Here is a 17450-nt window from a genome sequence, read left to right on the forward strand (position 1 = left end):
ATTGGGACAGCTCTGTGTCCTAGACTTATTTCTGGACTGGATGGCCTCTGAGATCATAGTAAGTCTAGTCCTCCATCCTGAGATGGTGATACATCTAATCTTGCATGCCAGTGAGCTCTGGCTGAACTGTTCGTGGTCTCTGAGACCAGCCTTCCCATTTTGGTCTAGTCCTCCATCCTGAGATGGTGATACATCTAATCTTGCATTCATGTGCACACTGAACTGTTCGTGATCTCTGAGACCAGCCTTCCCATTTTGGTCCCACAGGGGAGTCAGTTTTGGTGAGACAGCAGCTGCTGACGCTGCCGTTGGCTACATCATGGCCTTCCTGGTACTACTGTCCACAGTGAAGCTCTGGCATCTGCTCAGGTTGAATCCCAAAATGAACATGATCACATCAGCCCTACGCCGTGCCTGGGGTGACATTTCAGGCTTTGTCATTGTCATCCTTATCATGCTCCTGGCTTACTCCATCGCAGTGAGTGGCTCCTTTAGGAAAACCTTGGGACTGGTCTCCATGGAAGCCAAGGCTACTTGGTGGTGGGGAGTGGATAGTTAGCACTAGGGAGACCCTGGAAACCTGAGAGAGATAGGGGCTTTTCCAAATCTGGTGTCTTATCTGGGAACTCACACAACAGCCACCTTGAACAGCAAGGCTGGAACTTCAGGTGGGTAGGAGTGCAGAGACAAAAGTTCTAGAACCAAAAGGGCCTGACTCCTGCCACGAAGAATTCCTCTCTGCACCTAGACCCTGCCTGGATGTGCCAGTCCTCCTGACTTCTCAACTGGTCAGAAGGCACAGGTTCATTTCCAGATAGGCATAGAGCACGGCCACAGTGTTGGGGGAGGAATTGGGTCACCTTGTCCTCAAGCTGGGGCAGGATGGGCCAGTGAGGGTGGATATGTCCACAGGCCACATCGAGGCTTGTTGCCCAACACATAACCCATGACACTTACGAGGGCCAGTGCTGTTTCATTCAGCCCTTAACACTGACAGCATTTTGACAATCATATCTCCTTTGTGACCGAAAAAAATCCAAAACATTAAACTTTCAACTCTTTTTATTGCCCTCTCCCATCTTGGCATCCCTCCCATCCTGCTCTCCATTTAAATCTACTGCCCCAAGCCCACACTTCCTGCCATAACTCTGGCCTCAAACCCAGCCCTGTCCAGTCCCATGGCTCCTGCTATTCTGCTAGGCCCCATTCCCAGCCCTTCTGCATCTCTGTCTCTGCAGCCCTGGCCTCTTCCATCCCCAGCCCACTCTATCTTCTTCACCCACCCTCAGGAACACCCACCTGGGGTGTGGGAATGGAGTGATGCAGAGGTGTGTGCAGAAGTTGGGGTCTGTGGTTTGGTTAAAATACCCCCTCCATGGGCCCTGCTCTGTATGGATTCATTCAGGCCTATCTGCAGTACATGGGCTACAGGGACACTGCAGTGTCCTCTGGGACTAGAAGTCACCAACTCAGAGCCAAGAGGTGATGGACCTCCTTCTGACACCGCAGTTCTGGGAAAGTCTCAGGGGAGGAGTCTTGTGGGGAACCCCAATGTCCCTCCAGCCCAACTGCACTGAGCAAAGAGGACCCTGAAAGTCCAGTTTCATTACAAGTCACTGAGAAGCCATCATGGGAACACGGCAGTAGCTTAGCAGGTGGCTGTCTGAGCACTTTCTTGTGCTTGCAGCTGCAAACATGGATGTCACCAACAGACCAGGCACACAGCAAACGTCCTGGATGAAGTATCTGGGTAGGCACTTCCATAGTACTGCACACACGTGCACACACGTGAATACATATGCACACAAATGCACGTACACACACATGCACGTATGTGGATTCCGATGCCAGCAGAGTACATGCACACATGCACATCAGCACACGAGTGTGGCCTTGCACATGCTTCCATAGGGACTGGCTGCATGCCACACCCACTCACAGGTAGGGACGGTTTGTCAGGCCAGGTAAAGAGGTGGCTGACACCGCTGACCCAGCAGGCTTTGGGGGAGGGGGAGCTTTCACAGCTTTTTCCTGATTCATGAAGACTCTTTCCACAACAGTCGAACTTGATATTTGGTTGGAAACTCCGTTCTTACAAAACCCTCTTTGACGCAGCAGAAACCATGATCAGCCTTCAACTAGGAGTCTTCAACTACGAGGAGGTAATGGGCTGGGGGCTGGGACCGTGGCCTGGGCCCCTAACTCTAGGCAGCAGTCCCATGCTAGAACCCACAGTTGGCCCCAGGCTCACAGATGCCTTTACTCTCAGTCCCCTGGGCACAGGGATCTGCCAACCCCAGGCTCTGCCAACTGGAGATCCAGTTGGGGGAGGTGGCTGTAAGGACACAGGACTCCAGGATGGCCCTGGCTTTCTTCTTGACAGGTCTTGGCTTACAGCCCAGTGCTTGGCTCCTTCCTCATTGGGTCCTGCATCGTTTTTATGACGTTTGTGGTGCTGAATCTCTTTATCTCTGTCATCCTGGTGGCTTTCAGTGAGGAGCAAAAATGCCCTCAGGTGAGTCCCTCTGGCTGTTCTTCCTTAGCCAATGACCTTGAATGATGAAGAGCCTGGCGTCAAACTTTAGGGGGAGTTAACCTTGCAGCTAAAGCCCTCATTTCACAGGAGGGGAAACTGAGGCAGTGAAGGAGGAAACTGCTTCCCCCAAGATCACAAACAAGTAAGATGCAGTGCTGGACCGGCACCTGATTCCCAGTTTGAGACTCTGTTCACTACCCCAGTGATTCTCAGCCCTGTTTGCACATTAGAATCACCTGGGGCCTTTTGGAAACCAGCTCTGCCCCACCTGAGACCCATACAAAAAGAATCTCTGCAGGAATGGTCCAGGTGTGGGTAGTTCTAAAATATCCCCAGGTGATTTTAACATACAGTCAAGGTCAAGAGGCCTGGTGCGATGCTCTGAAACCTCAGCCCTGGTCGGTTTGGCTCAGACAGCAGCAATCTGGGCACTCATTGGTTTGCACCCATGGAAGACGGTGCCACCTCGCCCCTGCAGGAAGAGGGAAATGCCAACTTGACTGTGGGTCAATGGCAATCACTGGCACCACTTACAGAATGCCGTCTTCACATGGGGGTTACGTTAAAGGCTTCACACGTGTTATTTAACTCCCCAAACAAGGCTGGGCGGATGGTGGCTCGCACCTGTAATCCTAGCACTCTGGGAGGCCAACATGGTGCTACAAGTGGAATACTCCATACATAAGTACTTCACACAGACTTTGTTTCATCTTTTTGAAACAAAGTTTCACCCTTTCACCCTGGGTAGAGTGCGGTGGCATCATAGTTCACATCAACCTCAAACTTTTGGGCTCAAGAGATCCTTCTGATTCAGCCTACCAAATAGCAGAGACTATAAGTGCCCACCATAATGCCCAGCTAGTTTTTCTATTTTTAGTAAAGATGGGGTCTCACTCTTGCTCAGGCTGGCCTCAAACTCCTGAACTCAAGGTATTCACCCTCCTTGGCCTCCCCAGAGTGCTAGGATTACAGGCATGAGCCATCACACACGGGTCATGCACAAAATTATTACAAAAATATTTCAAAATAGGATTGTTATAATTGCAGCACTGTACTTTCAGCCCAGACAACAGACAGAAACTTTGTCTCTAAAAATAACAAAAACAAGTAGGATACAGTAACTCCCGCCTGTAATCCTAGCACTCTAGGAGGTGGAGGCTGGTGGATTGCTTGAGCTCAGGAGTTCAAAACCAGCCTGAGCAAGAGTGAGATTTCTGTCTCTTAAAAAAAAAAAAAAAAGAAAAAGAAAAAATAGCCAGGTATTGTGGCAGGCACCTATAGTCCTAGCTACTTGGGAGCCAGCGGCAAGAGGATCACTTGAAAGGCCCTGAGTCTAAGGTTGCTATGAGCTATGATGCCACAGCACTGTACTCAGGCTGACAAAGTGAGACTTTGTCTTGTAAATAAATAAATAGATAAAAAATGAAAAACTAGCCAGGTGTTGTGATGGGCACCTGTAATCCCAGCTACTTGGGAGGCTGAGGCAAGGAGATCACTTGAGCCTGAGAGTTTGAGGTTACTGTGAGCTATGATACCACAGCACAGCACTCTACTGAGGGCAACAAAGTAAGACTCTGTCCTTTCCCCACCCACAAAAAAGAAGATATAATTCACAAGCTATAAAATTAGCCACTTTATTTATTTATTTATTGAGACAGAGTCTCACTTTAACACTTTTGGTAGAGTGCCGTGGCATCTAGCTCACAGCAACCTCAAACTCTTGGGTTTAAGTGATCCTCTTGCCTCAGCCTCCTAAGTAGCTGGAACTACAGGCACCTGTCACCATGCCTGGCTATTTTTAGAGATGAGGTCTTGGTCTGGCTCAGGTTGGTCCTGAACCTGTAAGCTTGGGCGATCTACCTGCCCCGGCCTCCCAGAGTGCTGGGATTACAGGCATGAGCCACTGTGCGCCACCCTGTACGTACATTATTAACCTCTCCACTGGGGATGGTAGTGCCCATTTTCTAACCAGTTTACTTAAAGTGACATGTTGGTACCAACCGTCTTTTTGGGCACTCCGCCATTCCTGTTTCCTGGAAATCGTTTATTGTTTGCTTCACATCAATCTATATCTTTCTATCTATGGTTGAGAGGGTGGGAAAGCTGGAGAGGAATAACTGTTTAGTTTAAAATTTGAATTTCCCGGGGGAGGGGTAAGTAGGCCCAGAAGAAACAGACGGAATAACAATAAAGAGCAGGATGACACTGGGGATCTGACATAGAGGGAAATGGGTGGCAGTCAGCTCCAAAGGGGGCCCCCATGCTGTCAGTGCTGCTTACACCCAGGTTCAGAAGCCCAGCCATGGCTCTGGGAATTTAAGAAACCCTGAAAACGCAACACGGCCTCGGCAGAAGGGAGGAGGGAGCCCACTGAGGATAAAGGCGGAAGCACATGGCCTTGGGACTCCCAGAGGAGACCGTCCCAACCCCAAACGGCTGTGAATTGTGGCGTGACCTTTAGGCTGGGACTGAATTGAACAAACAAACCATCCTTTCCCCTTAGAAAGAAAACGCCCCAGAGAGGGTGGTTCTCCATACATCACTTGGTTCTTTCTCTGTTATAGCTGTCGGAGGAAGGGGAGATTGCGGACTTGCTGCTGATGAAAATACTCAGTCTCCTGGGCATTAAAAGTAGAAGACAGGACCCTCAAAGCAGCAGTGAGCAACCCAACTTGCTGTCTGAGGCTCAGCCCCCTCAACCAGCATGAGCGATGCCCAGAGTCTAAGCTGTCTGTCCACACACCACCCTCCATGGAGGGGCAAGGCCAGTGCCCCCGGCCTGCACGCACCAATAACTCTGTAGTCTCTCCAGTCCATTGTATCTTGTGCCTGCAGAAGAGTTACCAAGCCCAGCAAGTTAAAAAATTAGAATAATATGTAGAATTGCCAATACCATGAGAACCTGTTTGTTCAAATGTATTTTCTCCTAGAAATAAAAATAAAACAAATATTGTATGGAGTTTGGCAAAAAACTCTCGGCAGACTAATTGTTTCATTCTTTTGGTTGGTCAGGGGCTGCCTTTATTTTTTATTTTTATATTTTTGAGAAAGAGCCTCACTCTGTCACCCTGGGTACAGTACTATGGCATCATAGCTCACAGCAACCTCAAACTCTTGGGGTCAAGTGATCTTCTTGCCTCAGCGTCCTGAATAGCTGGGACTACAGACACTCACCACAATGCCCGGTTAGTTTTTTTCTATTTTTAGTAGAGGCAGGGTCTCACTCTTGCTCAGGCTAGTCTCAAACTCCTGAGCTCAGGCACTCCACCTGCTTTGGCCTCCCAGAGTGCTAAGATTATAGGCATGAGCTTCCATGCCTGGCCAGGGACTGCCTTTAAGGATTCTAAATCAGGGCTTCTCAAACTATGTCCAAGAGATGCTAATGGGTGGTATATCAAGAACTGGGTGCCTTAAAACAACAGAAATTTGTTCTCTCCCAGTTCTGGTGCCTGGAGTCTGAAATTATGATGTTGGGAGGGCCATGCTCCCTGGAAGGGCTCTAGGGAAGTCCTTCTTGCCTCTTCCAGCAAGCCTGGGCATTCCTGGCTTGTGGATGCATCCCCCATCAGGACCATTCTCCTCTCCATCTCTTCTTATCAGGAGATAAGGGATTAGGGGCCCATCCCACCCTGCCTCATCTTGACTGATGACATCTGTAAGAACTCTATTTCCCAATGTGGTCACATTCTGGAGTACTGGGGCTTAGGACTTTGCTATATCTCTTTAGGAGACACAATTCAATCCATAACAGGTGTCATCCCCCTAAAAAGGTTTCTGGATAAAAAAAAAAATTGTGGGGAATATTGGGTTATAAAAGGTTACACAGGTTCTTCAGCATAAAAATGTCAGCGATGTTAAAGTGCTCAGTGTGTACCGCAGCATCTCCCTGAGCAGGAGAGATGAAGTGTGTAATGATTCCCAAACAAGGTGTTGGGTACTAAAGCACCTCACTCAGGGCTAGGGTTCCTTAGAAGATACTTGGCTTACTTGAGGTTAGCTGGGCAACAAACACAAAAAATAGAAGTATTAGCCAGGTGTGGTAATGCATGCTTGTAGTTCCAGCTACTCAGGAGGCTGAGGCAGGTGGGTAGGGAGGTCTATTTGCTTGAACCCAGGAGTTGGAGGCTGTAGTGAGCAATGAGCACATCACTGCACTCCAGCCTGGGTGACAGACGAAGTGTGAGCCCCGCCCCTCACCAACACCACCAAAGAAAGAGACATAGAAATGGGCTGTCATGTTGCTGGAAACTGCTTGTAACTTTGACAGCTACTTGAGACTGCAAAGGAACCATCTGAAGATGGCAGAACAGAAAGAGAAAAGGCACTTGGCTGTTTGGCTGTTTAATGAGGTCTTTAAACAGCTGACACTGGTGGCACATGCCCGTGATCCCAGCACTCTGGGAGGCCGAGGAGATCGGACTGCCTGAGCTCAGGAGTTCGAGACCAGCCTGCAGCCCTGGTCCAGTCTCCACCAGGAAGCCACTGCTGACCTTTGGATAAGTCCTTTCCCTTCTATAAGCTTGATTCTGTCTGTTCCTTTCGTAAAGAAATAAAGTGGGCTCCTGGGCTGTTTCCAGTATTTCAAAAAGTCAGAAGAACTGCATGTATCAGCGTGACTTTAGCAATGCCTCAACCCTCTGTGGCCGGGGTAATTCTGGTTGGACTTGGCTATGAATCCGGCTCTGGGTGACCTTGACTCTCTGCAAGGACTGGGGGTGCCTTGCCCTCACCATCACCCCACGGCTCAGTGACACGAGAATGTGCTGGCCCAGCAAAGCTACCCTGCCTGAAGCCATTCTCCCAGAGCTGGTGACAACCAGCCCTAGGCGTAGCCTGCGGGCCAGGAGGACCCCCAGGGCTGCTGACCAGGCACTTTCACGCGCCGAGAACCTGCGCCTGGGGCAAGGCCCCGCCCCCGGAGGTCACGCCCCCTTCTCCCAGCGGCCCGTAGCGCTAGTTCCCGCCCCCCAGTGCTCCTCATCCGGGCCTCAGGATTCCAGATGTCCACGCCCCCCTCGCTCGTCGCCCTATCCGATCTCGCGCTAGTCCCGGAGGCCTGGCCGCCCGAGCGCTGCCCAATCAGATTTTCCCCCGCCCCCACCGCCGCTAGGGTTCTACCCCTCGGCCTCGCCCCGCCCTTCCGATACGGGTGGCCGGGGCGGGTCGCGGCGACCCTCGGTGCCCCTGCGAACATGGCGCTGCAAGTGGCGCGGACCCTGCGGGCTATGGCCTGCAGCCTGCGCTCGGCCTCCGCGCCCGCCTCGCCCTGCCCGCCGTGGTCCTGGCGGCTGGGAGCGGGCGCCGTCCGGACGTTGCGCACGGGACCCGCTCTGCTCGCAGGTAAGCACAGCGGGCACGTGGGCTAGCCGGGCCCCTCCCTCGCGCCCGGGCAGTCTATGCCGGGGCAGAGCTGGACGTGAAGAGGGTCGGGCTCCCACTCCTGAGCCAAACGGTGCAGAGCCAGCGGGATCCCTAGTTGCGCGGCCGCTTGTCTCTCTTGAGTAGGTGTGAGGAGATACGAGCCGCCTTTGTACTGTGGGCTTAAGTGAGCAGGAGGGGAGGCCTATAGGACCCCGGCGGTGGTGTGCGGGCTCGTCCCCGCGGGGAAGCCGGCCGCTGGCGCTGGAGAAGGCCGGCATCGCCAAGTTTCTCAGTGACCTCAAGTTATCTTGCATTTGGGTGCATCCTGAGACCCTAAGTGTGCAGGTCTTTAGTTTACTAAATGGACCGCCACTAAAAACACCGAAGTAAAATTGAAGAAGCACTTATTAAAATTAACTAGAACACTGGGTCTAGATTTTTACTAGTTAAAACAAGCATAACATTGAGGACTCAACCAAAGTCTTCTGGACTCTGCTACAGAAAGTTCTTAAAGCCTATACTGAGTCATTCGTCTGTGTTAGAGCCGAAGTGACTCTGACTTAAATGGACTTGAAATAACTGGTCGACCTGCCCATAAATGTCTTGGCTATTTGTATTACTTTGACACAATTAGTGCCGCAGGAAAAGCAATTTTCTTTATGTGCAAATACATGAGACCTAAAATGCTTCTTCTAAGAACTCAGGCTTCTTAGCCTGCATACATCTGTGATGGCAGTTGTCTCATTAAATTCGTTGTTTTAGAAACCTTTTAGAATTTTTAGTTTATCCTAAAGTTTGATGCATGAAGATTTACTTTTCTCTTGCTAATAGTCCTTCATCTCTATTCGTGATACATATCAGGGCATTACCTATTTGAATAAAAGTGCAAAGCGTTTCCCTGATAAGAATTTATTTCCAAGTCTATGGTTTTTGTTTTACTTTTATTGGTTGTTGCACTGTCTTTGGCTGTTTGCATTCTCTGGTTATCTAGTTAAATATTGACCAAAATATCAATGCCCATGATCCGGTTAAGCAATTGGGTTTTTAATAGCTGACAAACCCCAGTTCCAATTCTGGTTCGGCCTCTTATGAACTGTGTGATCTCTTAACTTCACTCAATCTCAGCTTCCTTTATCAGAAAAGTGGCAATTAATACATACCTCACAGAGTTGTTGGGAGGATGAAATGAAATAATGTATATAACTTATGTACATGTAGCTTGGAACATAATGAGCACTTGATAAATGTTACTTGTTATTTAATATGAGTGTGTAGGCTCAGCGCCTGTAGCTCAAGCGGCTGAGGCACCAACCACATACACCAGAGCTGGTGGGTTCGAATACAGCCTGGGATTCGAACCCACCAAACAACAATGACAACTACAACCAAAAAAAAAAAAAATAGCCGGGCGTTGTCGCGGGCACCTGTGGTCCCAGCTACTTGGGAGGCTGAGGCAGGAGAATTGCTTAAGCCAATAGTTGGAGGTTGCTGTGAACTGTGATGCCACAGCACTCTACCCGGGGCGATAGCTTGAGGCTCTATCTCAAAAATAAATGAATAAATAAATAAGAGTGTGTACCAGGAGAAAAGTTGACTGATGTTAATATGTTTGACCAGTGACCTTGAAAATGTTCAGGAATTATAATTACTAATTTTCTAAGGCCCCACCGAAACTATGTTTTTCTAAGGCCCAGTTAAGAAATAATTACCTAGGGTGGCGCCTGTGGCTCAAAGAGTAGGGTGCTGGCCCCATATGCCAGAGGTGGTAGGTTCAAACCCAGCCCTGGCCAAAAATAAATAAATAATCACCTAATCTCTTGTCCATTTTTCCCTGTTCAGCCAAGGTTAAAGGAAAATTATACTATTCATTGTCTTTAGCCTAAATAGAATGCCCAGTGAAAAAAAAAAAGATTTGGGATCTTGAAAGTCAAGTGGACCTAGGTGCTCTGAGGTTAGTAATATTGCTGCCTTCTCTAAACTTGTGGGCCAGTATCAGAGCAACCTTACTCCTCAAATTATCTTTACCATTAGGCAAGGCCAAAGTCAGGACGGTAGTCTCAGAGAGAACATAATTATAATGGTCCCACACTTACTTTCAAAAGGGGTATTAGATGTAAACTGCTCATAATTGGTAATGTGATTAGTGAGTTATACAGTTGCAAGAGAATGAGAGGAAGAATTGAGTGTTGCAGCCAAAATACTGTATACCATCTATTTTGCTCAGAATTCCCCCCCCCCCTTTTTTTTGAGACACAGTCTCACTTTGTCCTCCTTGGTAGAGTGCCATAGCGTCATAGGTCACAGCAACCTCAAACTCTCTCAAGCAATCCTCTTGCTTCTGCCTCCCGCATAGCTGAAACTACAGGTGCCCACCACGTCGCCCCGCTAATTTTAGAGACAGGGTCTCAGTTTTGCCCAGACTGGTCTCTAACCCGAGTTCAAGCAATCCACCTGCCCTGGCCTCCCAGAGTGCTGGGATTACAGGTGTGAGCCACTGAGCCCGGCCTCAGAATTCCCTTTTCTTAAACTTGAAAACGTTATTTCACTCCAGCTTTTAAAAGCTTAGGATGTGCCAAGCTCTGTGTTTAGAACTGGAATTACAAATGTAAACGAGATAAACCCTGCTCTTTTGGCTCTGTACTCACTATGTGCTTTCTGGGGAAAACTGACAAAGGGTTGGTGTGATAGCACGCTAAGTACTGTGAGTGTTTGGGGGAATGCGAAGGGGAGGGAGAGGTACAGGGTCCTGTGACAGCAAATAGGATGGCCCAAGAACCCAGACTTGGTTAGACAAGCCTTTGCACAGAAAAACCTTCTTAATTGAAACCTGTGGTAGTTAGAAAAGGTGGTAGGTAGAACGTTTCAGTCAGAACATGATGTACAAATTGTAACCTTTCTTACCTAAACACATTTACCTGAAACATTGTTATTTAAGGGAGAATAAAGCAAAGTAAGTTTCTTTGGGACAGATTTAGAATTTAGAAAGTTCCATAATGATTAAGGGGGAAAAGAAATGATTTATACAGTAACATACATCAGAGCTGTGATCAAAGCAACTTAATGCTGTTTAAGCACAGCCATCTTTTGGGTGAGGCATAAGAATGAACCAGCAAGGCTTTAAAATAGTATTTGAATTAGTGAACCATTTTCCTGTTAATTTCTGCTGCATTATTTTGGGGATGATAGTTGGTTTCAGAATGGGAAATATATTTAAGAATGCAGCAGGATTTTTTTGAAAAAAAACTACTTACTAAAGCAACAACAGTAGAACCTCTGTAAGTGGACCACCAAGGGGACTGTAACAAATTGGTCCACATATGGAGGTGATCAGCATAAGGAACTAGGCCTGCTTTACTGTAGGTGAAGTACATAGGAGGCATATCCAGTCTAGGAAAGTTAGATGAACTTGAGAGCATCAAGGTAGGGAGGCAGTATCTCTTGAACATTGGGCAGTCTTTCTTCCAGGAATCCCTGAATTGTTTGACTGTATCTTTAATGGGAAGAAGCTCGAAGAGTCAAGGGGTAGACCCATCCAATGAATGTTGAACAGAACTTGGCTTTCACCAATTGATGGATTAGCTCTGAGGTGCCTCTTGAGTTCTGATCTTAGTTTTCTTGTTAAATGATGGAGTCACTTTATTCAAGGATGGGCTTAAATTTGATCAAAGTAGAATTTTAAGAACTTAGGCAAATTATAATTGTTCCAGGAGGTCGGTTTCATTCCTCCAAATGTGTTCCAAATTTTTGTGATTCAGACCAAGTAATTTCAAGCAGTTAATCTGCAGGATGGTGACTGTGGAAGCCAGAATGTGCTAAGGAGTGTGTAACAACTCACCTGGAGCATTGGGCCCACACTTGGCCATCAGTGAGTTAATGACAGCAACAAAAAAGCAAATTTCCGAAAGATTCCCAAGGTATTCAAATCAAGCCAACTCTGCCTGAACGATACTGCTGTTTAGAAACTGCCATCTTTACACGTGATCTTTGTGCTTTCCTGTGTATACTGTTGAAAGGCAGGGTCAACGGGTCAGGCACAAACACCGAGAAAGTCTTACCTTTTGACAACAATGGTGATGAAAGTGCTTTTTAAGAAGTGATGCCACTGCTTTTCTGATATTTCTGTCTTCTGTTTTAGTGCGTAAATTCACGGAGAAACATGAATGGGTGACAGCAGAGAATGGTGTTGGGACAGTGGGAATCAGCAATTTTGCACAGGTATTGGATTGTCTTGAAATAATTTGTGAGAGTTCTCAGACAGTGTGGATTGTCTCTACCCGTTAATCTGTTTAATCTGCACTCTGAGCCCCTCAAAGGCCCTCAGAAGAAAATAAATCAGAAGTGAAACAAGTAAACCTCATTTAGTTAGAGCATTATGTGGTCGTGTAAGAGATGTTGAAAGGTTAATACTTAAGGCAGGAAATATGCCTTATTCAAGAGACAATTTTTCATACTGGGCAGTTAAGGAAAGAAGAGCAAGATCCAGGGCTGCCATGCCGTGTGGCCAGCATTTTGTGGGTACAGTGACATGTGGGTGACAGGGAGACATGAAGAAGGAAATCCTAAATAGACCCGATTGCACAAACAGAAGCCATTCGCCTATCTGTTCCCTATTAATTCCCTATCTCCACTGATGCCATATTGAGATGTTCGTAAGAAAATGAGAAGCCAAATGGTAGCATGGGTTAGTCATTTTCACCTGGATGTCATTTGTATTGGGTGAGGCGGGAGGGGAAAAGGGATATTAACTGATGGGAGTACAGTCATGTGTCACTTAACACCAGGGATGTGTCCTGAGAAGTGCCTCACTGGCTGATGTTGTCCTTGTGCAGACATCAGAGTGTGCTTACACAAACCTAGTGTGGCCTGCTGCTCCAAGAATATAGGCTGTTCAGCATGTCTCTGTCCTCAATACTGTAGACCAGTGGTTCTCAACCTTCCTAATGCCACAGTGTATTTTCATTGTTAAAAAGGGGGTGCGACCCACAGGTTGAGAACCGCTGCTGTAGGCGTAACACAGTGGTTGCTGAATATCTGTGTATTTAAACACATCTAAACATAGACTAGGAATGGTAAAGATGTGATACAGGCTGAGCATCCATACGCCAAAACTCTGAAATGCTTTAAAATCTAAAGTTTTTTAAGCACAGACATGATGCTCAAAGGAAATGCTCATTGGAGCTTTTCAGATTTTAGAGTTTTGGATTAGGGATGCTTAGCTAGTTCAGTATAGTGCAAATATCTCAAAATCTGAAATGTTTCTGGTCCCAGGCATTTTGGATAAGGGATATTCAATCTGTAATATAACCTTATGAGACCACTGTCATATAGTTAATCTGCTGTTGAACAAAACATTATGCAGTGTGTGGCTGTGTACACAATTCCTCAGAAACGCTGGCTTCTGGGGTATTGACAATCTCTGACAGTTGTCTCTTCGTTGGCATATCTGTGGACCTATGATGAGGTGCAGAACAAGGTATTTTGTGGAATATTGTGTAAGGTGTTGTGCTTACTTCCTATAGTTTATCTTTGAAGGGAATCCTACCTGGAGATGACATACACACATTACATGGTAGATGTCACCTGAGGGATATAAAGGGCTATAAATTCATTCATCTGATAAACCAGTTCTGTCTGGAGTCAAGATCTTTGGGGACAGTAAGGCATGGGGACTGTGATGTGCAGAATGAGTAGGATTTCAGCCCAGGCAGTAGGGGTAATGGTCTAAGTAGAACTGCAGAGGTAGAAAGGTACCAAGTATGTTTGGGTGCAGAATAGCTGGTTACCTCGTTTGGGGCGCATGGTTTGTGACAGGGAGCACCATGGGTTATAGGCCAGATGTGGCTGGCAGCCTGTTTCTTGCAGCTTCTGAGTTAAGAATAGTTTTTTCATTTGTAAAGGGTTGTAAGGAAAACAGGTGACTGTGGCTCATTAAGTATAAAATATATAGTATTAATTATAGGGGATTCAGTGTTTAGTTCGTTCCCATTTACTGGGGAGTCTAATTTCACATCCTACAGGCTCTTGGTTTTGTTTTGTTTTGTTTAGGAAGCTTTGGGAGATGTTGTTTACTGTAGTCTACCTGAAGTTGGGACAAAATTAAACAAACAAGGTGAGTGTTTTTCTCATCGTAGAACGTCATGATTCATGCCATGATTTTTCTTTACCTAGTCTTTACTTTCGATAATAACTTACCTGCATTGAGTGCGGTGGCTCACACCTGTAATCCTAGCACTTTGGGACGCCAAGGTGGATGGATTGTCTGAGCTCAGGAGTTCGAGACCAGCCTGAGCAAAGCAAGACGGCCATCTCTACTAAAAATAGAAAAAACTAGCCAGGTGTTGTGGGTGCCTGTAGTCCCAGCTACTCAGGAGGCTGAGATAAGAGAATGACGTAAGCCCAGTTGTTTGTGGTTGCTGTGAGGTATGACGCCATGGTACTCTACCAAGAGAGAATGAGGGAGACTCTGTTTCCAAAAAAAAAAAAAAAACTTATCTGCACCCAGGATCAACTAGAGTGCTTTTGATGTATATAACAGAATATTATTATTATTGTTGTTGTTGCAGTTTTGAGCTGGGTTTGAACCCACCACCTCCGGTATATGGGGCTGGTGCCCTACTCCTTGAGCCACAGGCACCGTCCTATAACAGAATATTCAAATGAAAGTATTAATAGTTTAATAATGGGAAGTCATTATCTCATAAAGGCAGTCCAGAGATAGGTGGATATAGGTTTAACAAGGATACTTCTGTTTGTACTTTTTCTGCCTCAGTGAGGTCACGAGATGGTGACAAAATCTGTAGTCATCACATTCTCAAATGACAATATCCAAAAGTGGCGGGGGGCAGGCTCTTTTGTCTCTCTGTTGAGAAGGAACATGTCACCCACCAATCTCTTGGCCCATGTTTTCTTACATCCCAGTAGCAGGTTTGGGCTGTACTGCCCTCCCAGCTATACGGGATGGTGGAAGGAGAACAAGGAGCATTTTCAGACTTTGTAATGGAAGGTAGGAAGTAGGGAAAAATGGCTCTTAACACCTCCCTGCTCACTGTAAGACACTGAGTTCTATTAAGTTTAAAAAGTAAAACTTGCTGTTTTTTTGGAGGAGTAGACAGTATCCAGAATCAATACAGGTTCAGGAATCAGAACCTGGTCTTAAATCCCAGCCCTGTAATATATCATTTGTGTGACTTCGGGGTAGTTTCTTAGTTTTGGTATTATCTGTAAATTAGGAAACCTGCCTCACAGAATTGTTGTAAGGATTAAATAAGCATAATGTGCAGCATGAGACAAGTTCCTGAAGGCTGGGCACAGTGGCTGACATCTGTAATCCTAGCATAGCGCCTGGAAGTTTTTAAAGAGGGGGTCTCGCTCTTGCTCGGATTGGTCTTGAACTCATGAGTTTAGGCAATCCACCCGCCTCGGCCTCCCAAGTGCTGGGATTACAGGCATGAGCCACCTCGCCTGGCCTAAGTGTTTTATTTACAGTATATCCACTATGCCACTTTCAAGCAGATTATAAGTTTTTGAATATCTCTTTATAGCAAGTTAGAAGCATGACCGTTTTTGTGCTTAATATCCTTAAATTAATGAATGTCCTTTTAAAATTCTGGTAAAGTTTTTTTTATTAGCTGTATGAAGTCTACATACCAATTAAATGCCTAGATCTTAAGTGTACAATTCAATGAGCTTTGAAATATGTATATATCTGGGTAAACCTTCACAATCAAAACTCTTCAATAGGCAGTCTCTTCTCTGATTTCTACATTATAGGTTAATATTGCCTATTCTTTAAATAGAATTACCAATTTCAACATAGGATTTTGAAGGGACACAAAACGTTCAGTCCATAACTGGTATGGTATTTTATACATCTCATTAGGTTAAATAGCTTGATATTGTTCAAACTGTATCTTTACTGATTTTTTAAAAAAACTCTCCTATTGTGATTAGATTGGTCAGATTTTCCTTTTTGTTTTTGCATCATATTTTTCATAGCTCTTTTATTAGGTTGATAGACTTTTAAGATTCTTAGTTTTGGTGATGAATTGAGCCTTTTATTGTTTTAAAATATCCCTTTTGTCTCTGGCAGTTGTCCTTGTCTTGACGTCTACTTTGATGTAAATGTCGCTATGCCAGCTTTTATATTTCCTTTTTTTTTTTTGGTGATGTTGGATCTTGCTCTGTTCCAGGCAGTGCAGTGGCGTTATCACAGGTCACTGCAACCTCAAACTCCTGGGCTTATTAATGCCTCAGCCTCCCAAGTAGCTGAGACTGCATGAGACTAGAGATGTGTAACACCCTACCTGGCTGATTTTTTTTCTATTTTTGGTAGAGATTAGGTCTTGATTTTGCTTAGGCTAGTCTTAAACATCCTGACCGCAAGCAATCCTCCTGCCTTGGCTTCCTGGAGCTCTAGGAATACAAGTATGAGCCACCACCCCTGGCCTGGAGTTCTTTTTGGTCATTATTTCTTCAAAATGTTTTTTCCTACTTTGTTCTCTTTTTCTTCTGTTGTCCAATTACACGTTTGTCTGATCACTTGATACTGTCCCGCAGGCCCCTGAGGCTTTTACCTTTTCAGTCTTTCGTTTGTTGGTCATTTCTTCTGCATCTCTGATCTGTGCTGTCCACTGAATTTTTTATTTTAGATACTATAGTTTCTAGTTCTAAAATGTCCATTTTTGACATTCCCATTTCTTTCCAAGAATTTCTCCCACGTGTTCATTCATTATGATGATTTTTTTTCTTTAGGTCTTTGAACACGTTTATAATAGCTACTTTAAGTTTCTTTACTATTTCAGCATATGGGTCACTTTAGGATCTGTTTGTGCCTTTATCTCTTTACCATGGCTTTCTTTCTTTTTTCTTTTTTTTTAGAATTTCAACCCTCAATTTCCAGCCACTCCGGCAGCCCCACACTTTATTCTCTGACCTCTCAAGCAAATAAGACTATGGTTTTCTACTTGTACTCTAGTCACCCTGTGCTCTTTGGATGGGGCAGTGTTTTTAGGGGACAAATTGTATAAATAGAGACCTCATCCAGTTTCGTTCTCATCTTCCAGCAATTGACCACTGCCCCCCAATTACTCTATGAAGCCTTTCATATTCAGCATGAACATCCCAAATCTGAAATGCACCTTAATCCTAAATTTTGAGCACCAACATGATATTAAAGGAAATGCTCGTTGAAGCATTTTGGATTTGGGATGCTCAGCCAGTAAACACAATGCAAATATAGTAGAACCCTCTGTTAAGTTGACCATCCAAGGGACTGTAACAAACTGGTCAACAGACAGGTGCTCATCATAAGAAGGAGGTCAACATCAGGAACTAGGCCTGTACTGATAGGAACATATGGTGCATATCTGGTCTATAAAATTAGGTCAACTTAAGGAGGTACCTCGGTTAGTATAGGGAGGTGGTCAACAATGGAGGTTCTACTGTGTTCCAAACTTAAAAAAAAAAAATTCTCAAAACATTCAGGTTCCCAAGCATTTTGGGTAAGGGATACTTAACCTATAATTGTTGTTTATGTTGAGTTCAAAGTTTATAA

At 45.7% G+C, this 17450-nt stretch overlaps 2 protein-coding genes across 2 annotated transcripts in view; both read left to right on the forward strand.

Annotated features, from left to right (window-relative positions):
* PKD1L2 (polycystin 1 like 2) overlaps positions 1-5244 on the forward strand; it is a 91230-nt gene extending 85986 nt beyond the window's left edge. Inside the window, exons 38-41 of the mRNA XM_003791419.2 lie at positions 268-478; positions 2061-2162; positions 2384-2515; positions 5101-5244. Coding sequence (XP_003791467.2) covers positions 268-478; positions 2061-2162; positions 2384-2515; positions 5101-5244 — 589 coding nt within the window. The remainder of the gene's footprint in view (positions 1-267; positions 479-2060; positions 2163-2383; positions 2516-5100) is intronic.
* Positions 5245-7688: 2444 nt separating this feature from the next.
* Positions 7689-17450, forward strand: part of GCSH (glycine cleavage system protein H) — a 12560-nt gene continuing 2798 nt past the window's right edge. Inside the window, exons 1-3 of the mRNA XM_003791420.3 lie at positions 7689-7876; positions 12033-12112; positions 13943-14006. Of these exons, the coding sequence (XP_003791468.1) occupies positions 7729-7876; positions 12033-12112; positions 13943-14006 (292 nt within the window). The 5' untranslated portion in view covers positions 7689-7728. The remainder of the gene's footprint in view (positions 7877-12032; positions 12113-13942; positions 14007-17450) is intronic.

This window comes from Otolemur garnettii, unplaced genomic scaffold (genome assembly GCF_000181295.1).
Source record: "Otolemur garnettii isolate 467f Iridium unplaced genomic scaffold, OtoGar3 scaffold00047, whole genome shotgun sequence".
Classification (NCBI taxonomy): Eukaryota; Metazoa; Chordata; class Mammalia; order Primates; family Galagidae; genus Otolemur; species Otolemur garnettii.